Consider the following 24912-nt stretch of genomic DNA (forward strand, 5'->3'; position numbering starts at 1 on the left):
AGGACCGCTATACATTGTCATCAGTAGGACTCTAAGCGAAGGCTTCTTTCCGGCCCTCCCCAAAGCTGCCCTTCATTTCGGTCCCCACTCTTGCCGGAAGTGCGTCACCAACTTCCCGCTCCGCCTCCCATAGCCGTATCTAGAAGTCGAAACAAAACAAGCGGCTGAAGCGGCGGCGGCGGACCCGGGACGGGGGAGGGGCGCGCCGGAACCGGAACCGACCAGACGCCGGAACCGGAATCGAGAGCGGGTTGCCAGGGCCCGAAGAGGGCTGGTGGCGGCGGTCTCGCTCGGTGAGTGCTGCGGGCCGCAAGTCGCCGGTTCGGCCCCAGCGGGAAGGCCGCGGCGTTGGCCTGTGGCGGCCTGTTCAAGGTCACGGGCCGTGCCCGCCCCGACATCTCGATCCCCGCGCTGTGCGGGGCCCACCGATGCCGACTGAGCCGTTATGCTACACCCGTGGCCGGCCTCTCTGTTTTTAAAAGGACTAGAGCGAGGGTGGCTTCCTGGAGGAGGTGGTGGCAGGCCTGGGATTCGGAGGTTGGAGTCGGGTAGCAGCCTAGATGGGGCGTTGGTCTGTGGTCAGTAACTCTGCACAGCCTTTCCGACCAGCTGGGATCTTTGGATAGTCTCTCTCCCGCCTCGACGCCCTCCGAGCACGGGGAAGGAACTCTACCTGTGAATAGGGCCTAGGTGTAAGGAGGAAACGGCGGGTGTTCTGCCCTCAGGCCTGGACAGGCTGTCACTCAAGATTCAGCTCAGCTCTCTGACCGTACGAGGGTATTTTTTATCATCCCATCTCCCCCAAGGGAGCATAGATGCATCTCTTCTGGCTGAGCAAGCCGGACTTGAGGATGCTAGGGGTCCTAGGTATCTCCACTCTCGCTTCAGTCTCTGGTTTTGAGAACTTCATTTTGGATGTAGAAATCCAGAATCCACACACAGTTGGGAAACTGATTAGGCCTCTGTGGATCAAAGCTGATGAGTGAAGGAACCTGGAAATAGGACAGTGTCTGTTTCAGTGTCAAGCTGGATGCCCACCATCGTGTCTCAACACTTGAGTCCACTCTTCTTTGGAGCTGGGGAGAGAAATTCCCTCTTTCGGTGGAGACAATAAGCCCGTGTAGTTTCAGGAGGAGGAGCAGGGAGCAGAGCAGGACCGTTTCGGGGCTGTGGCAGCATTTCGGGTGGGTCCATTTTCAGCGATAGAGCCTGGTCTTTCCACAACTACTTGGTGGTCTCGGCCTCTCCCGCCTCCCTCCTTCACCTCTACTTGCCTGGTGGTGACTAAGCAGCCAGTGAGAGTGAAGGAGGGAGTGAGCGCTCTTCTCAGAGTGTTAGTCCTGTGGGTTGGAGTCATGGCTCCTGTCCAGAGGGTGAGCCTGGTCCCAGGCCATGACTGCCTTGACCTCGCACTTCCTTAATGCACTGTCCAGCATTGTGGATCTTTTGGAGACAGTCAGGAGGTGTGGCCTGAAGCAGTTGCTGCTACATGAATTATTTATTTCCTCATAGGGTAGCTTCAGAATATACAAGGCTGCCTCAGATGGTGACAAGATACTGCCGTTTAGGGTCAAGAGTGTCCTGAATTGTGGAGCTCTGGTTGTAGGCAGGGAGCAAATTGTTTGACTTTGGCAGTGAATCCTGGTCTATTTTCATTAGGCTGTTGGTTCCTTGCTGAAGAATTTGGCTACAAAGAGTTGCCAAGATAGCTGGGCCGGGAAGAAAGCGCCGCAGCCCTGACCCAGACGCTGTTGCCGACCCTGGGGCACTCTGGCTGGCTACCAAGCGGCTCAAGATGTCTGGTGGGGCCAGTGCTACAGGCCCAAGGAGAGGGCCCCCAGGATTGGAGGAGACCACTAGTAAGAAGAAACAGAAGGATCGCGCAAACCAGGAGAGCAAAGATGGAGATCCTAGGAGAGGTAGGAGTGGCATTTCCAGATTCTTGTGGCTGCTTCTTCCCTTGTCTCTGGACATGCAATTTAGGGGTCTGTTCCTCCCTCCTTTATCATGGCTTGATGCTGAGAAAAAGACCCATTGCAAGTTGGATGAAACCTCAGCCTTAAACCTGAGGAGCTTGGCTAAGATCCAGACGGTGGGGTCTTGGATCTGGCTCCTCATTATTGTCTGTTTTTCCTTTTGTTGCCAGTGTCTACTCCTCGAAAGGAGCAGACCAACGAGGGTGAGTAATGAATGGGGCTTTTCAGCGCGATTTGAGGGGAAGGAGAATTTAGCTCCCATCCGAGCAGTAGGTTTGGCTTTTTAACCTGTGTGTTGCCGTTAGTGACCCCTCTGAACCCTTTGCCATTCTCCATATAGAATTGTTGCTTGATTGGAGACAGAGTGCGGATGAAGTGATTGTCAAGCTGCGAGTGGGAGCGGGTCCTCTGCGTCTGGAGGAAGTAGATGCTGCTTTCACAGACACAGACTGTGTGGTGCGGCTTCCAGGTGTGTTCCTCTGCCCTGTGTACAATGTTCCCTTTTGCATTCTCTAGTATTCCCCACCTCAGGTCACTGTTGCTACTCTCTTTCCAGATGGTCGGCAATGGGGCGGTGTCTTCTTTGCAGAAATACAAAGTTCTTGCACCAAAGTGCAGGTTCGGAAAGGGGGTCTCCTACAGTTGGCACTACCCAAGAAGGTGCCTCTGCTCACCTGGCCCTCTCTCTTGGTAAGTTCCAATTGAGTGTGTGGGCCTTGGGGATGCCTACTATATTCAACAGGGTCTAACTGTTGTATCTTTGGCAGAAGAAACCTTTAGGGACCCAAGAGCTGGTGCCAGGGTTGCGGTGTCAGGAGAATGGACAAGAGCTGTCTCCCATTGCCCTGGAGCCAGGCTCTGAGCCCCGCAGAGCTAAACAGGAAGCCCGAAACCAGAAACGGGCTCAGGGCCGTGGTGAGGTAGGCTCAGGAACTGGCTCTGGGGCACAGGCAGGGCCCAGCGCCAAGAGGGCTGTGCATCTCCGCAGAGGGCCAGAAGGGGAAGGGTCCAGGGATAGCCCTGGTCCCCAAGGTGATGCTCCACCCTTTCTGTCTTCTGACCCAGCCACCCAGGTGAGAGGTGCCTATTTGGGTATTTGGGGACTAGGGAAGGAATGTGGACTAGAGTGGGTGCTACCTGCCAGACCCAGGGCTAAATCTTGCCCCCTTTATTCTTTTTCTTTGTGTGTGTGCGCGCGCGCATGATTAGGTTGAGGTTGAGGAGCAGCTCCATGTACCACCACTGAACCCTCAAACTAGTCTCCTGGGCCCAGAGAAGAATTTAGGCCTCTTGACAAGAGAGAAGACAGTGTCCCCCAGGAATGACCCAGTCTCCCCAGTCATGGTCCGGAGCAGAGACCCTGAAAAGGATGACCATGTCAAAGAGGAGATGGCAGTAGGAGCAGATTCTGCAGCTTTGGTGGATGGTAAAATCGGGATTGGCCAGACAGACCCCAGGTTGGGTTGCGAGGTTGATGGTGGGTAGGGAGGAGTGTAGTAACAGGCTGGAATTTGTCTTGGATTGGTGACCCTGAGTCATGGTCTCAACATAGACCCAGAGTCCATGGTGAACCTGGCATTTGTCAAGAACGACTCATATGAAAAGGGGCCGGACTCAGTGGTGGTGCACGTGTATGTGAAGGAGATCTGCAGGGACACCTCGCGAGTGCTTTTCCGAGAGCAGGACTTCACACTCATCTTCCAGACCAGGTGTGTGACTGGGGCTGGGACAGTGGTCTCAGGTGGGGATGTGTTTCAAGCGTTTTCTTGTTGTTGTTGTTGTTGTTATTGTTATTTGTTTGTTTGTTTGTTTGGTTGGTTTTTAGAGACAGGGTTTCTCTGTAGCTTTTAGAGCCTGCCTTGGAACTAGCTCTTGTAGACCAGGCTGGTCTCGAACTCAGAGATCCACCTGCCTCTGCCTTCCAAGTGCTGGGATTAAAGGCTTGTGCTGCCACCGCCTGGCTGTTTTTTGTTGTTGTTGTTGTTTTGTTTTTTGTTTTTTTTGTTTTTTTGAGACAGGGTTTCTCTAGCTTTGGAGACTGCCCTGGAATTAACTCTTATTGGCTAGGCTGGCCTCGAACTGACGGAGATCTGCCTCGCTCTGCCTCCCAAATGCTGGAATTAAAGGTGTGTGCCACCCCCGCCCAACCTCAAGTGTTTTCTTTTGTCCTTTCCCTTCCCTGCTCTACCTCTGCAGGGATGGAAATTTCCTGAGGTTGCATCCAGGCTGTGGGCCCCACACCATCTTCCGCTGGCAGGTGAAGCTCAGGTTGGTGGTGCCCAGCCCCACTGCTGCTACTGTCACTTGGGTTTCCATTTCTCTGGCTTGTTTAGCACCTGCTTCGTCTCAAGTCTCTGAACTCAGCTTTTCCCTGACAGGAACCTGATTGAGCCAGAGCAGTGTACGTTCTGTTTCACGGCCTCTCGCATTGATATCTGCCTCCGGAAGCGGCAGAGTCAGCGCTGGGGGGGACTGGAGGCCCCGGCTGCACGAGGTCTGCACACGAGCTCCCTTCATTGCCCCCGCCCTGCCAATCAGGACCCCCGTCACACATGCTGCTAACCACCAGCCCTCTCATTCCCCCTTTTTAAGGTGCAGTGGGTGGTGCAAAGGTTGCCGTGCCGACAGGTCCAACCCCTTTGGATTCAACTCCTCCAGGAGGTGCCCCCCACTCCCTCACAGGCCAGGAGGAAGCCAGGGCGGTGGAGAAGGAAAAACCCAAGGCTCGATCTGAGAACACAGGGCTGGATGGTGTGGTGGCCCGAACCCCTTTGGAGCACGTAGCTCCAAAGCCAGAACCACACTTAACCTCGGTGAGAATGTTAGGCTTAGAAGGGCCTAGAGTCAGGCTGGAAGATGGGTGGTAGTGGTGCACACCTTTAATCCTATCACTCAGGAGGCAGAGGCAGAAGGATCTCTGTGAGTTTGAGGCCAGCCTGGTCTACAAAATGAGTTCAGGACAGCCAGTGCTATTATGTAGAGAAACCCTGTCTCAAAGAAAGAAAGAAAGAAAAATACTAATAAAAATAATGAGGCCGGGGGTCAGGGCTGCTCTGTTATGTTTCCTTTGCTCCCACAGCCCAAACCCACATGTATGGTGCCTCCAATGCCTCACAGTCCGGTGAGTGGAGATAGTGTGGAGGAGGAGGAAGAGGAAGAGAAGAAGGTGTGTCCGCCAGGATTTACTGGCCTTGTCAATTTAGGGAACACCTGCTTCATGAATAGTGTCATCCAGTCTCTGTCTAATACTCGGGAACTTCGTGACTTCTTCCACGGTGAGGTCTTTGCCCAGGAGCCTGGGGCACAGGCAGAAGGGGAACCTTTGTCTCTCACACCTTTGCTTGACTGTTCTAGATCGATCCTTTGAAGCTGAAATTAACTACAATAACCCACTGGGGACTGGTGGGCGGCTGGCCATTGGCTTTGCTGTGCTGCTCCGGGCCCTATGGAAGGGCACTCATCAAGCCTTTCAGCCCTCCAAGCTAAAGGTGATTTGTGATTATTCTCAGTCTTGTTTAGAGAGGATTCGGGGGGCTAGCTAGTGAGGGGCCTGGTGAATGGGTATTAAGATTTCTCATTAACACTTTGACCTCCCCATTCAGGCCATTGTGGCAAGCAAGGCCAGCCAGTTCACAGGCTATGCACAGCATGACGCCCAAGAGTTCATGGCTTTTTTGTTGGATGGGCTGCATGAGGACCTGAATCGGATCCAAAACAAGCCCTACACAGAGACTGTGGACTCAGATGGGCGTCCTGACGAGGTCAGTCAAGTGGGGTTGTAGGGTGGGGTTTGGGTGGCGCAGCTCTTAGGTCTCCTCAGTTCTCACCATTTTTTTCTCAGGTGGTGGCTGAGGAAGCGTGGCAGCGGCACAAGATGAGGAACGACTCATTCATCGTGGACCTGTTTCAGGGCCAGTACAAGTCGAAGCTCGTGTGCCCTGTGTGTGCCAAGGTGCGGTAGACTCCCCTAGAGAGAGGCACCCTAGTTAGTTAGGCTGGTTTGATCAGATTGAGTTGTGCATTTTCAGAGAGTACTGGGCAACATTTGGGGAAGGAAGGTGGCAGAGAGGCCTAAGGTTCTGTGTGGTCCTGAGGAATCAGCAGGGTAGGCTTCCTGGATGAAGTGGGGGGGTGGGAGATGTGGATGGATAGGTGTGGTGTTGCAAAGATAAGTAAGGTGTGCCAAAGTTGTGGGTCAGGTTGGAAAGGCATGCGGGATACAGGTGAAGGGAAGTTTGGGTTGGCTAAGCTGCCAGAAAAGGAATCGTGCCTGAGGAGGGCCGTTGGTGGGCCCCTTGCTCAGCCTAGTGCTCTCTCTGACTGGGAGTTTGCTGACTGGCTGAGGGAGCCCTGAGGACCATCAGAGAGCCTGCATTAGGCTCTCCAGGAATAATGAGCATCTCGATCCCTTGTGACACCCTAGTGTCACCTTTGCATCCACAGGTCTCCATTACTTTTGACCCGTTCCTTTATCTGCCGGTGCCCTTACCACAAAAGCAAAAGGTTCTCCCCATCTTTTATTTTGCTCGGGAACCCCACAGCAAACCCATCAAGGTGAGTAATGAGCCCCTTCCCTCTGGGCCATCCTAGAAAAACGTGACTCCTTCGCCCCCACTAACTTTACCTTTGTTGCCAAAGTTTCTGGTGAGTGTTAGCAAGGAGAACTCCAGTGCAAGTGAAGTTTTGGATTCCCTCTCCCAGAGTGTCCATGTGAAGCCTGAGAACCTGCGCCTGGCTGAGGTATATCTCTTTACCAAGTTTCTGCATGTGTGGCTACCTAAGTTTTTTGTTTTTTTTTTTAAGTATTTTATGAATGTTTTGCCTACTTGTATTCATGTATGTGTGTATACCATGTTGTGTGACTGGTGCCCATAGAAGCCAGGAGATACGGTGTTGAACCTCCTGGAACTGGAATTACCGACAGTTGTGAGCTGCCATGTATGTGCTAGGAATAGACCCCCGCTCCCCATCCCGCCAAGATCTTATAGAGCAGCCAGTGCTCTTAACTACTGAGCTATTCCTCCAGCCCCATATATGTATTGAAGGACAGACAGACATGTACCATTAATGGTATCTAAAGATGTGTATATGAATGTAAGTACTTCTGCAGAAACTTAGTTTGTAGGTGTTTATTGAGACCAGGCCTTGGGCTGTGTTACATAGGATCCTGAGTTCTCAACCAGCATTAGTTTATTCCCCTCTGAGGTGCCTCTTCCCGGGGAAAAGGAGCTTTGGCAGAGCTTGAGCTTCAGCAGGATTATCAGGCCATTTTCTCCATTCTTTTTTTCATTTTTGGTTTTTTGAGACAGTTTCCTTTTGTATAGCATTGGCTGTCCTGGAACTTTGTAGTTCTAGACTGGCCTTGAACTCACCGAGATTCACCTGCTTCTGTTTTCTAAATGCTGGGATAAAAGGCGCGTGCCACCACTGCCTGACTTTTGTTTTTGTTTTCCAAGACAGGGTTTCTCTGTGTAGCTTTGGTGCCTGTCTTGTAAGCCAGGCTGACCTTGATCTCACAAAGATCCACCTGTCTTCATCCTGAGTGCTGGGATTAAAGGCTTGTGCCACCACCGCCCTTTTAATCCAGCAGCTCCCATTTTTTCTGGGAGTATGAGTGTGGAAGAGGCTATTTGAATGTGGACTTCCCTAATAACACCACATAGTCTTATCAGGGACTTGCTAGTTCTTGTAGGGGTAGAGGCCCTCAGTATGGTCCATGTAGTTAGTTGACTCTTGCCCAGGTTTTGTCTCTCAGGTACTCCAATGTACTCTTTGCCACTGGGCGGGTATATTCCTCTTTAAGACCACAGGTCCTTTTCTTCCCTGTCCCAGTAGACTTCAATGCATGACTAAGCCTTTCATGGTGCTGTAAAGCAGACCTAGAGAAAGGGCTTGTCACATGGCATCTGTGTGCTCATCTCTAGGTGATCACATGGCATCTGTGTGCTCATCTCTAGGTGATCACATGGCATCTGTGTGCTCATCTCTAGGTGATCACATGGCATCTGTGTGCTCATCTCTAGGTGATCACATGGCATCTGTGTGCTCACCTCTAGGTGATCACATGGCATCTGTGTGCTTACCTCTAGGTGATCACATGGCATCTGTGTGCTTACCTCTAGGTGATCAAGAATCGTTTCCACCGTGTTTTCTTGCCCTCCCACTCCCTGGACTCTGTGTCTCCAACTGACGTGCTCCTCTGCTTTGAGCTGCTATCCTCAGAGTTGGCTAAGGAGCGGGTAGTGGTGCTAGAGGTGCAGCAGGTAAGTGGGAGCCAACCTTGGTGCCACGGGGCCCCGGTGGGTGCTGGTCACTTCTGTCTTTAATGCTTTACTGAGCCAGATGACTCACCCTAGCGCCCCCAGGTACCCAGCATCCCTATCTCCAAGTGTGCAGCCTGTCAGCGGAAGCAGCAATCAGAGGACGAAAAACTGAAGCGTTGTACCCGTTGCTACCGCGTGGGCTACTGCAATCAGTGAGGACCCCTATGGCCTCGCCCCTCCCATTTTCTCCACCTGACACTTGCCATCCTGTCCTCCTCTCCACACAACAGCACATACTTTAAGCCCTCCCCCATTTGTCCATTTTATCAGGCACTGGGGGGCAGGGCTGGCATACCTAGTCCCCAGGGCTTCAGACTTAGATGTAAGGCCCTAGTCTTACCACTCCTTCCTTCCAGGTTCTGCCAGAAAACCCATTGGCCTGACCACAAAGGCCTCTGCCGCCCTGAGAACATTGGCTACCCCTTCCTGGTCAGTGTACCTGCCTCACGCCTCACTTATGCCCGTCTTGCTCAGCTACTAGAAGGTTATGCCCGGTAAGAGCTCAGAGGACTAATGTGGGCAGGGAACAGAGGTGCTCAGGTGTCGGACAACAGGTCAAAAATTCTTATTGCCTTGTTGTCTGCTTGTAGATACTCCGTGAGTGTGTTCCAACCACCCTTCCAGCCTGGCCGAATGGCCTTGGAGTCACAGAGCCCTGGATGTACCACATTGCTTTCAGCTAGCTCTCTGGAGGCTGGAGATAGTGAAAGAGAGCCGATCCAGCCTTCTGAGCTCCAGTTGGTGACTCCCGTGGCTGAGGGGGATACAGGGGCTCCCCGTGTGTGGGCACCCTCTGATCGGTGTCCTGTAGCTAGCTCCAGTGGAATTTCTTCTGAGATGCTGGCCAGTGGGCCTATTGAAGGTTGTTCATTACTTGCTGGTGAGAGGGTGTCCCGGCCTGAAGGTAAGCTCTGTTGAAATGCTTTGGGTGTTGCAGGAAAATATTGGGGAAGGTTGCTTAGACCGTAGTGGACAGATAAGCACTGATTGTCCTGCTTCGTCTTAGCTGCTGTGCCTGGGTACCAACACTCAAGTGAAGCCATGAATACCCACACACCCCAGTTTTTCATCTATAAAATTGATGCATCAAACCGAGAGCAGCGGCTTGAGGACAAAGGTGTCTGATGCTGTGGTGGAAGTTGTGGGGTAGCTTGGGCTGGCTGCTCCGCACGGCTGAGTGACCACTGTCTCTGCTCATCTCCAGGGGAGACACCATTAGACCTAGGTGATGATTGCAGCCTGGCTCTTGTGTGGCGGAACAATGAACGCCTCCAGGAGTTTGTGTTAGTAGCCTCCAAGGAGCTGGAGTGTGCCGAAGATCCAGGCTCTGCTGGTGAGGCTGCTCGCGCTGGCCACTTCACCCTGGACCAGTGCCTCAACCTCTTTACTCGGCCTGAAGTGCTGGCACCTGAGGAAGCCTGGTGAGGATGGGGCAGCAAACTGGTGGCGGTGCAGACTGGAGGGAAACTTGTGGTTCTGACTCTTCTGTCCCTGCAGGTACTGCCCACAGTGCAAACAACATCGTGAGGCCTCCAAACAGCTGCTGCTGTGGCGGCTGCCCAATGTGCTCATTGTGCAGCTGAAGCGCTTCTCCTTCCGTAGTTTCATTTGGCGTGACAAGATCAATGATTTGGTGGAGTTCCCTGTTCGGTGAGCACTGAGTGAACCCTGGTGCTGGTGACTGTGGACAGGGCTTGGGGCCCGCGGGCATGCTAATTGCCTCACCTTTCTCTGACTGGGACTGCAGGAACCTGGACTTGAGCAAGTTCTGTATCGGCCAGAAAGAGGAGCAGTTGCCTAGCTACGACCTGTATGCTGTCATTAACCATTATGGAGGCATGATTGGTGGCCACTACACTGCCTGTGCACGCCTGCCCAACGATCGCAGTAGCCAGCGCAGTGACGTGGGTGAGGGCACACACAACCAGCAAGCTAGGTGGTGGGGTGGTGGTACAGGCCGTGTTCATATTCTTCCCATCCTGCTATAGGCTGGCGCTTGTTTGATGACAGCACAGTGTCAACTGTAGACGAGAGCCAGGTCGTGACACGTTATGCCTATGTCCTCTTCTACCGTCGGCGGAACTCTCCTGTGGAGAGACCCCCCAGGGCAGGTCACTCTGAACACCACCCAGACCTAGGCCCTGCAGCTGAAGCTGCTGCCAGCCAGGTGAGGCATGGGGGCGACTTGATAGTCTAGTTGGTGGACAAGGCTGGGAACATAGTTCTCTTTCCTCTACAAGCCTGCAGAATTCAGAGATGGGGTTCCTTGACATTCGGGCCTCACCCAGGGGCATTCTAGAAGACACCTTAGGAACACAGTCAAAGGTATACATACATAAACATGCTGCCACCAGTGCGCACAAAATCCAGGTCCGAGAACGGCCCTGAACCTCAGCAGGCGTGCTACTATAAGCAGACTAACCCTCACTTCTCCCAGCTCTCCCCCACATTCTCCACATGCCACCCTAGAGACCCTCATTGGTGATTGCCCTTGTGCTCTGGCGTACACTCAAGATATCCCTGTCAGAGATGGCTGTCACCTCCAGTGCAGTCACACTTTCTGTGGGAGCAACTCTCCCTACTGAACCTCCGTGCTCTTGGGTCTCGGTTGCTGACAGGGTTCCAGGGGTTCGTGAGCACAGCCACTCTGCTCTCTCTACCATCAGCCTTCCCTGTACTCCCTTGAGACCTTGCTGTCAGGCTCACAGGCACAACACAGCGGTCAGGATCTGGGCATGGGTAATCCTGAGGAAATTGTCATGAGGTTGGCTGCTTAGCCTCTGTGAGCTGGTCCCTTCTTTGGGAAGCCTGAACTAAAATCTGACCAGATAACTCTACTCCCTTGCCTGTGAAAAGTTAAATGTGGATTAAAAGCTGCCTAGAGGAAGTCAAAGGCTGTTAGAATTTTCATATCCTAATGTTCTCAGTTTAGAAACCTCCATGCTGGCTACCTCCCTCCCTCCCTGCTGCTTGATCTGGAATGTGGGGGCTTAGGCCCGGTCACCTTGATGTGACTGTCTTGGCTAGGGGTCTCAGGGAAACTGGGGCCTCCCATCCTCTGGGCGCTGATGGCCCTTTCCACACACCATAGGCTTCCCGGATTTGGCAGGAGCTCGAGGCCGAGGAGGAGATGGTGCCCGAGGGGCCTGGGCCTCTGGGTCCTTGGGGGCCCCAAGACTGGGTGGGGCCCCCACCACGTGGCCCTACCACACCAGACGAGGGCTGCCTCCGATACTTTGTCCTGGGTACCGTGGCGGCTTTGGTGGCCCTTGTGCTCAACGTATTCTATCCTCTGGTATCTCAGAGTCGCTGGAGATGAGCTCACCTGCAGGCACCTCCTGTGAGCTGGCCTACCTGCCTGCTCACCAGGCCATGCCTACCTTTGTGGTGGGGAACAACTCTAGGCTCTGGGCCTCAGTGTATGTATCTGGTGGGAGACTTGTGGGAACTGCAGCCTCTTCAGGGGCAAAGTATCCTAGGGTATGTGTCCATCCAGTTGTCTGTTCCTCCGACCCTTGTCCTAGGGCTTGGCCCTGCTGGAACTATTTCCTGTATTTAAAGTGTTAATAAAGTAAGCATTCAGGCCCGATCTCGTCTCTCTGTCTAAACGCCGCTGCTGTCTGCGCCTGCCTAGGGGTCCTCCCTTGGGTGCCGGGGCTCTGAGCCAGCACCCCCGGGATGCCAGGCAGTATGCTGGGCAACCCCCAACCCCTGTCCTCGTATTCTGTTGCAGGGACTAGGCCCTGGCCAGGCCCCCGAGGTGGCCCCCACGCGGACAGCCCCTGAACGCTTCGTCCCCCCTGTGGACCGCCCAGCCCCCACGTACAGCAACATGGAGGAGGTCGATTAGCAGGTCCCTGGCTGATGGAGGGACTGGGTTTGGGGGATCCCCTTCAGAAGGCCATCTCTTTTCCACTTTTCCTTCTGTCACTCAGAGGACACTGGTTCCACCAATGGGAAGCTGGGGGGGCATGATCTGGGGGTGGGAACCTCACAAATTGTGACCTCGTCAATTGGTCCCCAGATTAGCGGGCCTTGGCTTTTTCAGCTGCCTTCAGTGCTGCGTGTTTCTCAGTTGTACCTTTGATTCTTTCTGACCTGCATTATAAACATTATAATTTTATTCTAAAAATTGTAATTTTTTTGCATTTTGGAAGTGATTGCTGCTGTTTAAATATATTTTAAAAATAAATAATGAATAAGCAGACTTAGTGACTGGTCCACAACATGTAGCTACCTCCCCTCCCTTCCACAGTAGCTGGTATGTGTGTGCTTGTATTAAAGATCTCTGAGAGGAGATAAGGTCACAGCTCATTTCTCTGGGTCATTGTAGAACTTGGTTGTATGACAGACTGCCTGCCAAAAGCAACTTCAGGAAGAAAGGGTTTACTTAGGCTCATAGTTTGAGGGTCCAGTCATCATGGCAGAAAGGGCATGATGCAATTGGTTCAACGCCTCTGAAGTGAGGAAGAGGGAGTGATGGCAGCTCAGCTCACTTTTTTCCTTTTTATTCAGACCCTAGCCTAGGGGATGAATGGTGCTGCCCACGTGTTGGGTAGGTCTCCTAGGTGATTCTAGATTGTGTCTAGTTCATGTTATTAACCATCAGTCTTGAGGCACCACCACCACCACCACGCCACCACCACCCATGGTATCAGCTCCCTGGAGGCTGCCTGCTACCCAGCAACCCATTGGTTCTGGCTCCCATGTTGAAGTGACTGTAATTGGCATTGAGATTTTAGGGCATCCAAAAAGAGTAGTACCCATGAAACTGTAACATGGGTTAAAGGTGCAAACCCTGTCTGGCAGTGGTGGCGCACACCTTTAAATCCTAGCACTTAGGAGGCAGAGGCAGGCGGAAATCTGAGTTCAGGCCAGCCAGCCTGGTCTACAGGACAGACAGGACTGTTGCACAGAGAAACCCTGTCTTGAAAAACAATGAAAGTGCAAACCCTGGAGCAGCCTGGGGTTAACAAACAGCATGTTAGAGACTGGAGGGAAGGAGAGCCCCTGAGGGAGCTGCCCCTCCTTTCTTCTCAAGCCTACGAAGTTTAAAAACACCTGTATCCCTTGAGAGAAAAGATGAAGCCCCTGCTCTGAAAAGAGGATAAGCAGAGGACCAGAGACAATCTCACTAAACTTCCTACTCTGGAGGGGCTCTAGGCTCTCAGACCATGGCTTCTGGCGATTGCCCAAGGTTACTCACCCATAGGTCATACCTAGCTTCAGGGTCTCTGCACCCTTGTACACTTTCTTCCAGTACCAGGAATTTGTGTAGTCAAGTGCTCTATCACTGAACTAAATTCCAACTCCTGTACAAACACGAGAAACCTTGCTTCTGTCTGGATCATACTGTCCCTCTGCAACCTCTAATTACTTGAGTAGAATGGGCCTCTTTAGAGGATGGTGGGAAGCAAAGGTAGGAAGTGGATATTTAAGAGCAGGGCTGGAGAGATGGCTCAGTGGTTAAGTGCTTGCTTTCCAGACTTTCTGAGGAACTGAGTTTGATTCCCAACACCCACATATTATGCAACTGCCTAAAACTCCAGCTTCAGGGAGTCTGACCCTCTCTGTCCTCTTTGGGCACATGCATTCCCACAACCCACACCCAACCCCTCATGCAATCAACACCTAGAGAAGCCAGAAGTAGAAAGACAAAAGACAAAATGGAGCCAGCAGCATCTTGAAACCCACAATCCAATTACATGAAGCTCAGTATGCAGATCTTACTAGTCCTCCTTAGTCCTCCTTTCAGAGTTGGGAATTAGGGGCAGCAGCTATTGGAGAATCCTAACCACATGATTGCAATGGGCTTTATCCAGTGGGGTCCATGTTTAAAAGGTCATGTGGTGGTTTGGCTTTGTAGAGCTGACTGGATGAGTGACCTTTTAGAAATGGAAATGCTAACCTGGGTGTTGGTGCTGTCAGCTAGGATGGCTGGAGGATGTTGGTAGGGATGGGCTGAATAACAGGAATATGTTGAGTCTTTAGTATGTGCAGCACTTACTTTGAGCCCATGACACTGCCATTCTGTGGCCTGTATACTCTTAGTTTATGCCACTAGACTTGTTTATGCACCTCGCTGCCCCTATGCTATGATGGCTTTTGCTGGCTGCTACCTAGCTTTTCTATTTGGTCATTTTTCTTGGAGGATGTACTCCTGTAGGAAGGGTACCATAGAGGCTAGGGCAATATAACTGTAAGTTATGGTTCCTGGGGTCTGATTAAACATCCTATTGTCATCTGTCACTGTGACACGGCACTGGTGGAGTTACTATCTCATGCTGTTCTGCTGAGCTATTGAACCCACAGGGTGTCATGAGGAGACTAGGTAAAGGAGGATGCAGGTCTTAACCCTATTAAGGAGGCCATTGCCAGACTTGCAGGACTTAGTGATGGTGGTGACTGAGGTATTATGATAATTCTTGGGGTGGCGTCAGGTATTGAGGGAAACATTGGCAGTGGCAGGTTGTCTTTTGTTTTGAGACAGGGTCTTGCTATGCAGTTAAGGCTGGCCTCAATCTCATGGCAATTCTGCCTCAGTCTCTTAAATGCTAGGATAACTGGCATATACCACCATACCTGGTAAGGTGATCTGTATGACTCTGCTCATTGTGGGCAGCACCCTTGGGGCGTGTTGGCTGGGTTTCTGCAGCTGCAGATGTCACAGTGCTGGTCCCTGCCTATGATACAGCTGTCCTGCATCATTTAAACAACTCCCAAACTTGGCCTTGCCCATGAATAAACTCTTAGGTAAGTGGAGGCTCAGGATACAGGATTGGATCTGGATAGTGGTTTAACGTGTGGCTCTGGAGAGAACCTGGCAAGGTGATCATTATGTGGGACTCATATGTAAACTCAGACATGAAATTTGGCTCGTTGGTGGGATGTCAGCACACAGCAGGTCACAGGCTATGGTTACAGCCTTGTCAGACTCCTGCCCAGTCCTTTGAGACCAGAAGAACATCCAGTTCTGAATTTGGGAGTTTCTTTACCATTCTACACAGCTGCTGGCTTTCTCGCTTTTTACATGAAGAACTTGTGTGTTTTAACTTAGCAAGTCTTGGAAGGTAGCAGACTGGAGAATTGCAAGCACTCCAACCACAGCCAGGATTAGCCCAGCTCTGTTTCTCGCTGTCCCTGTATCCAAAGTCCTGTGGAGGGATTTGCTTGTGGGTTGTGGTTTGTTTGCCTCTGTGTGTGATACTTGCCTGCTCTAAAACAGGTAAGTATGGCACTAGACTTTAAATCTTAGTTTAGTTTAAAAAACAACCCTTTGTTGCCCAGGCTGGCCTCAGTTTCCAGGGAAGCTTGGATTATAGGTACAGACCACTGTACTGGACCTGGCGCAAGATCTTCCTTCCTTCCTTCCTTCCTTCCTTCCTTCCTTCCTTCCTTCCTTCCTTCCTTCCTTCCTTCCTTCCTTCCTTTCTTCCTTATTAATCCCAGCACTTGGGAGGCAGAGGCAGGCGAATCTCTGTGAGTTCTAGACCAGCCTGGTCTACAAGAGCTAGTTCCAGGACAGGCTCCAAAGCTACAGAGAAACCCTGTCTTGAAAAACAAAAAACAAAAGAAAAAGACAAAAAAAAATATGGAATCTTCTTTTTTAATGTTATTTTTTCACTTAAAATTTTATTTTATGTATTTGGGTATTTTGCCTCTGTTTATCTGGCCATCACTTGTGTGCCTGGTGCCTGTGGAACACAGAAGAAGGCATTAGATCCCCTGCAACTGGAGACACAGATACTTGAACAGCTATGTGGGTTCTGGGAAATGAACTCAGGACTTTGGGAAGAGCAGCCAATGCTCTTTTTTCTTCTTTTTTGTACTATGAATTTTTAAAAAGATTTATTTATTATGTATACAATGTTTCTCCTGCATGTAAGCCTGCAGGCCAGAAGAGGGCACCAGATCTCATTAGAGATGGCTGTGAGTCACCATGTGGTTGCTGGGAATTGAACTCAGAACTTCTGGTCTTCTGAGCCATCTCTTCAGCCCCACCAATGCTCTTTTTAACTGCTGGTACAGTTAAGAATATCCAGCTCCCCAAATATCTTTTATTTATTCATTCCTTGATAATTCCATATATGTAAACACTGTATTCTTTTTTGCTTTCTTATTTTTTGAGACAGTTTTACTATGTAGCCCTGGCTGGCCTTGAACTCACATGCAGTCCTCCTGCCTCTGCCTCTGGGATTAAAGATGTATGCAGCCTCTCCCAGCAACAATGTATCCCACTCCCCAGCTCCTCTTATTATCCCTAGGCACCTAGTAACCCACTTGATTCAATCAGTGCTGCCTGTGGCATGTTGATCTTGTTGGCATGAGATTTTAAAGAAATCACAGAACTTCCTATGAAGTCGCGTCTGGCCTTTCTTTCTCTTCCCTTTTCTTGCCGTGTCCCAGTAGGTATTTAACCTTTTTTTTTTTTTTTTTGGTTTTTCGAGACAGGGTTTCTCTGTGGTTTTGGAGCCTGTCCTGGAACTAGCTCTTGTAGACCAGGCTGGTCTCGAACTCACAGAGATCCGCCTGCCTCTGCCTCCCAAGTGCTGGGATTAAAGGCGTGCGCCACCACCGCCCGGCTCCCCAGTAGGTATTTAAAATGCCAGGTTAATGTGGTCCCAAATAGGCCATTTTACACATTTTCTACAGTGATCTGGACCGGAAAGTTAAGGGAATTCATTTTATCATCTGTTTCCATGACAACTCAAAAGCTGTGACGTTGAAAAACGCGAGACTGGAACTCACTTTTGCTCTCCAACAAGATAGGGTTGAATTTATAGGGCTGAGGGAGAAGAGGCCAAAGCTGAGTCTGCTTTGTTTATAAATACTTTCACTCTCCACACCCGAAGCAAATTTTCTAAACCGCTTGGACTCCACCCTGCCAGCGGCCTTAGGGCCAGGGAGGCGGAAACCAACTGGCCGGAAAAGCCTGTTGGGGCACTTGCGGGCTCTAAAACGGCGTTGACTCTCTGCCGGGCCCCGCCCCTTTCCTCAGGAAGGCCAACCATTGGGTCTCTCCCAGGCTTCTTATTCTGATTGGTCAGTGAGCGAAGGTCGCTGTGCAGAGGCGGCCTAAAGTTTCTTTTAGTTTCCGGTGTCTCTGCTATGGCTGCTCCGGATTCCCTGACGCTGTTCACCGGCCTCGGCCTGAGCGAAACCAAGGCGCGCGAGACCCTCAAGAACGCGGCTCTGAGCATTCAGCTGCGGGAGGCGGCGACCCAGGTGCGAGTCCTTTTCCCCATGGCCTCAGCTGCCTCCTGTGCTCCAAAGTAACGTGAGGCTGAGTCCAGATCTTGATTTGCTCCGGGTTTCCCGCTGTTGCCTGTGGGGAGAGGAAACTGAGCTTCACAGCAAAGTGGTTCCATCCTAACCCTCTGGGCATGGGTCTCTCCCCCTGATTCCCCTGACTGCAGGCGCAGCGGACTCTGGGCTCTGCCATTGACAAGGCTACCGGAACTCTGCTGTATGGCTTGGCCTCCCGACTCAGGGATACCCGGCGTCTTTCTTTCCTTGTGAGCTATATAACCAATAAGAAGATCCACACTGAGCTCCAGCTGAGCGGTGAGACCCCTGCCTGTCTTACCAATCCCACCTTCAGTCCCCCCCTTTGCTTTTCCGGTCAAGATCCCCAGTTGCTTTCTGAACATCAGGTTGTGGACAGACACTGGAGCATGGAGGGGGAGACCTCTGGTATGACTAGGAGGATTATCACAATGAGAGACCTGCTTCAGAACACGTTTCTCTTCGCTGTGGCCTCAGGGTTCCTTTCCAATGATGCCAGGGCTTAACCTCTTAGGCATCCAAGTAGCCAAAACAGTTGAAGTTTCATGACATCAGGGGCCTATCCATCCCCTTCTTGGAGCTGAGCTGTCCAATTGACTTTCCCTTTTCAGCTGCGCTTGAGTATGTGCGGAGTCATCCCCTGGATCCCATTGATCCCGAGGACTTCGAGCGGGAATGTGGTGTGGGTGTGGTGGTGACACCAGAACAGATTGAAGAAGCCGTAAGTCCTCAGGCTCCGGATGCTCCTAGTTATGCCCTGGAATGAGTGCTGTAGCTTCTCCACGCAGACCTCGGGCAGGAGTGCAGGTCTCCAGGCTGTTTCTGGAGAGGCATTCCTGAACCATATGGTTTGGCTTTCTGTAGGTGGAGGCCACCATAAACAGGCATCGTTCCCAGCTCCTGGTGGAACGGTACCGTTTCAACATGGGGCTGTTGATGGGTGAGTAGGATCGGGAGCTGCACTTACGTACAGGTTGACCATCTGGTTGTGCCTTCTGTTTTGGGCATATATGAGAGGGAGGAGGGAATATGAGCAAGGTACTCACTGTAAGTGTCTGGGCCAAGGTTCTGATTCCTGTGTCAGCTAGGACTTCCTTGAGGAGAGGGGGAAAGAGTACCCCCTTTTGCCTCCCTGCAGCTTCTTGTGCCCATACTCTTAGGAGAGGCTCGGGCTGCACTCAAATGGGCAGATGGCAAAATGATCAAGCACGAAGTGGATATGCAGGTGGGTACCTCCCTAAGCTGATGCTTGAACCCCACCGAGGGATAAGGGGGAAGGAGACCCTGTTCTTAATTTGACAGAGATCATGGAGCCAGTGTGGAGGGGGTAGTACCTGACTTGGGCCTCTGAGTTAGGAGGAATCACTTTCTGTGAAGCTCAGTTTCCTCTTCCCACAAGTTGGTGATGTGGCCTTCATCTTGAAACGCTGGCAAAGAATCACAATGATGACCAGCTGAGGTAGACTGTTTATCTTGATGCTGGGCCCACATTGTTTCTCTGTAAATGGCAATGTTGGTTACCTGGGCCCAGGATAAGTCCTCAAGAAGGAAAAGGCATTCACATGAGGAAGCTTCATGGGCAGAGGCAGGCATTTTCTGAGTTCGAGGATAGCCTGGTCTACATAGTGAGACCCTATTTCAAATAAGAACAAAAGAAACCCATGAGGAGATAAGATGGGATAGGCTAAATGGGCTCTTGTGCTGGCAGAGAGGCAGGAAGGGCTCCTTCAGGAGGCTCTTGAGAGAGGCCACTTCTGTCTATGCTTGATTCTGGTATCTGCTCAGGTTCTCCACCTTCTGGGTCCCAAGATGGAAGCTGATCTGGAGAAGAAGCCCAAGGTGAGGCTGGGCGCCCTTCAGAATGCCTGTGATGAAGCAGAGATAGAGTGACACCTAGCGCTGGAGAAGGGGGTGTCGGAACCCATTTCCTCAGCAGGGCTTGTCCAGAGAGTCTGATGCAATGCTATGGTTCTCTTAGGTGGCAAAGGCTCGGCTGGAAGTATCAGACCGGAAGACAGCAAAGGACGCGGTGGAGAACGGTGAGAAGCCTGAGGCTCCTGTCAAACCCGTTTCTGCCTTCTAGACATTCTCTCTGAAGGACCGTACAGCAGGGCCTCTCAGGCCTTGTCTTACTTAGCCATCTCTTTTTTCTCAAGACGGGGATTCCTGGAGTTTTCTTTATTTCCTTTGTCCCAGGCTAGCATTAGGACCTGAGGAGTTTGGCTCTGTAGCTCTTGTCTCTGGGGACTGGAGAAGAGGACCCTGTTCAGATCTGGTTTCAGGACGTTGATCGCAGCCATAGATATTTTCCTGAGTTGGGCATGGTTGTTATCTCTAGTAGGCAAGGTTCTTGATTTCTTCCCTGCAGGTGAGGTTCCTGGCCAGACCCTGTCTCTAATGGAGCAGCTTCGGGGGGAGGCCCTTAAGTTTCATAAACCAGGTAAGGGGATACCTTGAAACTCTGGAGTCGACTCGTGATTAGCATTATAGCCAGGCCTGTAGACTCAGCCTCCTTGGCTAACAGCCTGGCCGTCAGATTTGTTCTGATCCTGGCAGGTGAAAACTACAAGACTCCAGGCTATGTGACCACTCCACACACTATGGATCTGCTGCAGCAGCACCTAGAGATCACAGGGGGACAGGTGTGTAGGGTTGTGGCTTGAGTCCCTCATCTCACCTATCACCATGGACTCCCTAGGAATGGGCATCTAAGCTCTATTCCCGATAGTGTCCCAATCCCTTCGCTCAGGTACGTACCCGGTTCCCCCCAGAGCCCAATGGAATCCTGCATATCGGACATGCCAAAGCCATCAATTTCAACTTTGGTTATGCTAAGGTAAGTATGTGTCTATGTCCCTGGAAAGTAATATGTTCACTGGCTATCCCTGACTGGATTCCAGAAAGATTTCTTTCTTGCCTTTTGTACCTGATGACAGAGACCATAGAGGGAAAACACATGTAACAGGTATCCTCAGAAATTGCTGGGTTCATTGGGGAAAAACTAAAATGATTCTTTAGGTAGGGCTTTCCTATATAGCTCTGGCTGACTTTGAAATCAGAGATTGCCTGCCTCTGCCTCTCAAGTGCTGGCATGTATCACTATACCCTGTGAATGTGAGAGAATTTCTTGAATTTCTTTTATTTAACTTTTAAATTTTTTAGTGCTAGTCATCAAAAGAAGACATTAATTAAAACAAATATTCTTCTGGCTAAGAGGTGGTGGTGCACACCTTTAATCCCAGCACTCAGGAGGCAGAGGCAGGTGTGAGGCCAGCCTAGTCTACAGAGTGAGTTCCAGAATAGTCAGGGCTACACAGAGAAACTGTCTCATAAAAACGAGTTGTGTGTGTGTGCACACACCTGCACTCGTACATGCACTCATGTACACTCATGCTGTTGCACATATGTGGATGTCAGAGAAAAACTGAGTCGGTTCTTTCCACCATAGTTTTTCAGATCAAACTCAGGTCCTAAGGCGTGTGTAGCAGCTGCTTCTGGCTGCTGCTGTCTCGCTGGGGTAGTTAACGTCTGATAAGCTTGCGCTCTGAGAGTGTCTGGGTATGTGGGACGTCACAGGTGCTCCAACTCTTCTAGGCCAACAATGGTATCTGTTTTCTGCGCTTTGACGATACCAACCCTGAGAAAGAAGAAGCAAAATTCTTCACTGCAATTTATGACATGGTGACCTGGCTGGGTATGGATTGGGTGAGGCCTGGGCAGGGCTGGTGGTGAGTGGACCTCTTTGTGGGTCATGGCTTTGCCAGTTAGTGTTTCTTGCTGGCTCTTCATATTATGCCTCTACTGCCTCAGGTTACACACCTTACAAAGTGACATATGCCTCTGACTATTTTGACCAGCTGTATGCCTGGGCTGTGGAACTCATCCGCAGGTGAGGCCAGGCCCATCATGTTGAACCAGGTAAACTGACCAGGTCATGGACCACCTGCACATTCATATCCCTTTTCACAGGGGTCAAGCTTATGTGTGTCACCAGAGAGTGGAGGAGCTCAAAGGCCACAACTCTTTGCCTTCACCATGGAGGGAGCGGCCTGTTGAGGAATCGCTGCTGCTCTTTGAGGTGGCATCCCGGAAGGACAGCTTGGTTTGGCAAGGCCAGTGTGCTAAGGATGAGATGTTTCTGTGTGTAGAGGTAGTCTGAGCTCTTGTTCTCCTCAGGCAATGCGCAAGGGCAAGTTCGCAGAGGGCGAGGCCACACTTCGAATGAAGCTGGTGATGGAGGATGGCAAGATGGACCCTGTGGCCTACCGAGTCAAGTATACACCACACCATCGGACAGGGGACAAATGGTACATATTGGCATGGGGATGGGTGGATTAGGGAAGAGCCAGTGGGGTAGGGCAGAGGGGACGGGTTAGTGGGATCTGTTGTCTATGTCCCACAGGTGCATCTATCCCACCTACGACTATACACACTGTCTTTGTGACTCCATTGAGCACATCACCCACTCATTGTGTACCAAGGAATTCCAGGCTCGGTGAGGAGGCTGAGCTTATGGGATGGGTAGGGAAAGGGGATTCCTTTTTTGTTTGGAGTGTGTAAATGCATGCAAGTGGGTGTGCGGGTGCCACAGAGATCAAAGGACAATTGTCAGAGTCAGCCTTCTCTCTGCACTAAGTAGGTCCCAGGGAGACAACTCGATTTTTCAGACTTGGCATTAAGTACCTTTACCTGCTGAGCCCTCTCAATGGCTTCTAGTGCCTTTTCTCTGGTCTCTCCCTGGCCCCACAGGTGGCCAGGTCTAACCTTATCCTTCCATCCTAGACGGTCTTCCTACTTTTGGTTATGTAATGCGCTGGATGTCTATTGCCCTGTTCAGTGGGAATATGGCCGTCTCAACTTGCACTATGCTGTTGTCTCAAAGCGGAAGATTCTCCAGCTTGTAGCAGCTGGTGCCGTTCGGTAGGTATGGATCTGGGTTCACCAGAGGTGTAGTACCAGTGGCTTGTGCTGTTTTAAGGTCTTCTGACTATCATCGTATTCACAGGGACTGGGACGACCCACGGCTCTTCACACTTACAGCCCTACGACGACGGGGTTTTCCACCTGAGGCCATCAACAACTTCTGTGCTCGGGTATAATCCAGTGGATTGAGCGGGTAGAAACAGGCTAAGTGTGGCTTTGTGGCTGTAGCTATGACTGTTTTCCTGACAGGTGGGAGTTACAGTGGCACAGACCACAATGGAACCACATCTTCTGGAAGCCTGCGTGCGTGATGTACTAAATGATACAGCTCCACGAGCCATGGCTGTGTTAGAGCCACTAAAAGTTGTCATCACTAACTTTCCTGCTCCCAAGGTGGGCCTATCTCAGTGTGTGCGCGAGTACACGGGTTCATAAATGCCTGGGCATGGGGATCCTAGTATCTGGCCTGACTGAGATACCTATCTCCTGATACAGCCCTTGGACATCCAAGTGCCAGACTTCCCAGCTGATGAGACCAAGGGCTTCCACCAGGTTCCTTTTGCTTCCACTGTCTTCATTGAGAGAACTGACTTTAAGGAGGTAAATGGGGGGTCTTTTTTTTTTTTTTTTTTTTTTTTTCGAGACAGGGTTTCTCTGTGGTTTTGGAGCCTGTCCTGGAACTAGTTCTTGTAGACCAGGCTGGTCTCGAACTCACAGAGATCCACCTGCCTCTGCCTCCCGAGTGCTGGGATTAAAGGCGTGCGCCACCACCACCCGGCAATGGGGGTCTTGTAGTATCCTCATCCCTTCTCTAAGTCCATCTCTTTCCTGCTTTACCATGAACCAATCCCTGATAAACATGGGGTTGGGAGAAGCCCTGTACAGCTCCTGTAACTTCCATGATTCTTTTCTCTAGGAGTCAGAACCAGGCTATAAGCGCCTGGCCTGTGGCCAGCCTGTGGGCCTGAGACATACTGGCTATGTCATCGAACTGCAGCATGTTGTCAAGGTAAGAGGCAGCTGCAGTCTCTGCGGATATTGCCTGCTAGGGTCAAGCTTTGTGTGTAGCCAGCAGTCTTCCTGATGGTACCCTGATCTGATTGCATCTCCCTCACTTCTAGGGCTCTAGTGGCTGTGTGGAGTACTTGGAGGTGACCTGTAGAAGAGCTGATTCTGGAGAGAAGCCCAAGGCCTTTATTCACTGGGTGTCACAGCCTTTGCTGTGTGAGATTCGCCTCTATGAGCGACTGTGAGTGAACATAACTGGCATTGGGACAGTCACAAGATGGGAACTTGCATGTTGTGGCTCTCCAGCTTGGGCCTGATTTTCACTCTGGCCACAGATTCCAGCACAAGAACCCCGAAGACCCTGTTGAAGTGCCTGGTGGATTCCTAAGTGACCTGAACCCGGTAGGCTCATGGAGTGGGAGCTGAGGGTGGTGGGCCTCCCGGCTGTACAGCTGCTTCAATTCTCTGTCTGCAGGCCTCACTACAAGTGGTGGAAGGAGCGTTAGTGGACTGCTCCGTGGCTTTGTCAAAGCCCCTTGACAAGTTCCAGTTTGAGCGCCTCGGATACTTCTCTGTTGATCCAGATAGCCAACAAGGACAGGTGCTTACCTTTACCCACAGTACCTTTACCACTGCAGTACTGATGGTGGCAGCTGTTCACTGTAATAAACACTCCCTAAATTCTCTTAGCCTTCACCGGTTAAGGGAGGGGTATTCATGTGTTACTTTTGAGGAAACTGATTTAGAGGGTTAGGTCCAAGCACAAAATTTAATAGGGATCCTGACTTTTTACTCTTCAAAGTAGCATGCATGCTTAGAGGTTGTCATAATCCTCATGAGTCTAAGGCACAGCAGCAGCACAGTTATTATTTAGCCCGTATCCAATATTGCAGAGTTATTGATGTTCTGTCCCTTGAGACATCACCTCCTTGGGGGAGGGAGAGTAAGGGGCCTGCTTCTGGGCTGTTGGTCATTTTTCTTGCCTTTCAGCTTGTCTTCAACCGAACTGTCACACTGAAGGAAGATCCAGGAAAGGTGTGAACTGAAAACATGTGGACCTACCTCATCCTGGGGGCTGGGGGTGCCCTCACCACCCCATACTCCATTTCAATAAAGAGTAACTAAATCTCTGGAGTCCATGTGTTGTTTGCCTTTCTAGTATTTGAGGCCTCTGGAGACATGCTGTGTGAACTGCTGGTGGTGGTGCTTACACTCGCAGTCTGAAGAACGGGCTTCCCCAGGGCGGAGGGAGTGCCAGAACCGCTAGTTCTCAAAGGCAGGTGCATGGCGGGGATTCGGTCTGCACTTTGTATGAGAAACCTGAGGGCCCCGGAGATGCTGCTCCAGTTATCAGCTGGAGGGAGGGCTTTAGGTTTGTCTGGAGCCAGGCAGATCAA

General features: G+C 51.2%; 2 protein-coding genes across 10 annotated transcripts; both read left to right on the forward strand.

Annotated features, from left to right (window-relative positions):
* The first annotated feature begins 146 nt into the window (after positions 1–146).
* On the forward strand, positions 147–12571 carry Usp19 (ubiquitin specific peptidase 19). Of its 9 annotated transcripts, none has more exons than XM_057766426.1 (27): positions 147–293; positions 1660–1919; positions 2147–2179; positions 2317–2445; positions 2533–2666; positions 2744–3049; positions 3186–3402; positions 3529–3685; positions 4173–4244; positions 4355–4470; positions 4569–4789; positions 5056–5251; positions 5331–5464; positions 5579–5737; positions 5818–5928; positions 6420–6530; positions 6615–6716; positions 8099–8239; positions 8333–8451; positions 8656–8793; positions 8890–9203; positions 9306–9416; positions 9504–9720; positions 9797–9949; positions 10047–10207; positions 10288–10466; positions 12033–12571. In XM_057766426.1, the coding sequence occupies exons 2-27, from the start codon at positions 1796–1798 to the stop codon at positions 12147–12149; spliced, it is 3972 nt and encodes a 1323-aa protein (XP_057622409.1). In that variant the 5' UTR covers positions 147–293; positions 1660–1795; the 3' UTR covers positions 12150–12571. The 9 variants fall into 9 exon arrangements, with proteins under 9 accessions (XP_057622409.1, XP_057622411.1, XP_057622410.1 ...); XM_057766428.1 differs by having other exon boundaries at positions 4575–4789; XM_057766427.1 differs by having other exon boundaries at positions 2747–3049.
* A 4829-nt stretch (positions 12572–17400) lies between these two features.
* Qars1 (glutaminyl-tRNA synthetase 1) lies at positions 17401–24644 on the forward strand. Its single transcript, XM_057766498.1, has 24 exons — positions 17401–17524; positions 17716–17863; positions 18196–18305; positions 18449–18524; positions 18745–18809; positions 19370–19423; positions 19563–19623; positions 19953–20024; positions 20141–20226; positions 20334–20420; positions 21179–21278; positions 21395–21473; positions 21554–21662; positions 21761–21891; positions 21987–22079; positions 22367–22504; positions 22590–22677; positions 22757–22900; positions 23003–23107; positions 23424–23516; positions 23629–23756; positions 23851–23917; positions 23991–24116; positions 24506–24644. Exons 1-24 carry the CDS (start codon positions 17408–17410, stop codon positions 24554–24556), a joined length of 2328 nt encoding a protein of 775 aa, XP_057622481.1. The 5' UTR covers positions 17401–17407; the 3' UTR covers positions 24557–24644.
* The last annotated feature ends 268 nt before the right edge of the window (positions 24645–24912 follow it).

Source organism: Chionomys nivalis, chromosome 4 (genome assembly GCF_950005125.1).
Source record: "Chionomys nivalis chromosome 4, mChiNiv1.1, whole genome shotgun sequence".
Classification (NCBI taxonomy): domain Eukaryota; kingdom Metazoa; phylum Chordata; class Mammalia; order Rodentia; family Cricetidae; genus Chionomys; species Chionomys nivalis.

Excerpts from the sequence above, each read along its gene's own strand:
- Usp19 (XM_057766421.1), top strand. The coding sequence starts at position 1,796 with ATGTCTGGTGGGGCCAGTGCTACAGGCCCAAGGAGAGGGCCCCCAGGA. Across the intron at positions 2,667-2,743 it reads TCACCTGGCCCTCTCTCTTG|AAGAAACCTTTAGGGACCCA; the intron begins GTAAGTTCCAAT and ends TATCTTTGGCAG. Across the intron at positions 6,531-6,614 it reads CCCACAGCAAACCCATCAAG|TTTCTGGTGAGTGTTAGCAA; the intron begins GTGAGTAATGAG and ends TTGTTGCCAAAG.
- Qars1 (XM_057766498.1), top strand. The coding sequence starts at position 17,408 with ATGGCTGCTCCGGATTCCCTGACGCTGTTCACCGGCCTCGGCCTGAGC. Across the intron at positions 20,421-21,178 it reads TCAACTTTGGTTATGCTAAG|GCCAACAATGGTATCTGTTT; the intron begins GTAAGTATGTGT and ends CAACTCTTCTAG. Across the intron at positions 23,108-23,423 it reads AGAGAACTGACTTTAAGGAG|GAGTCAGAACCAGGCTATAA; the intron begins GTAAATGGGGGG and ends TCTTTTCTCTAG.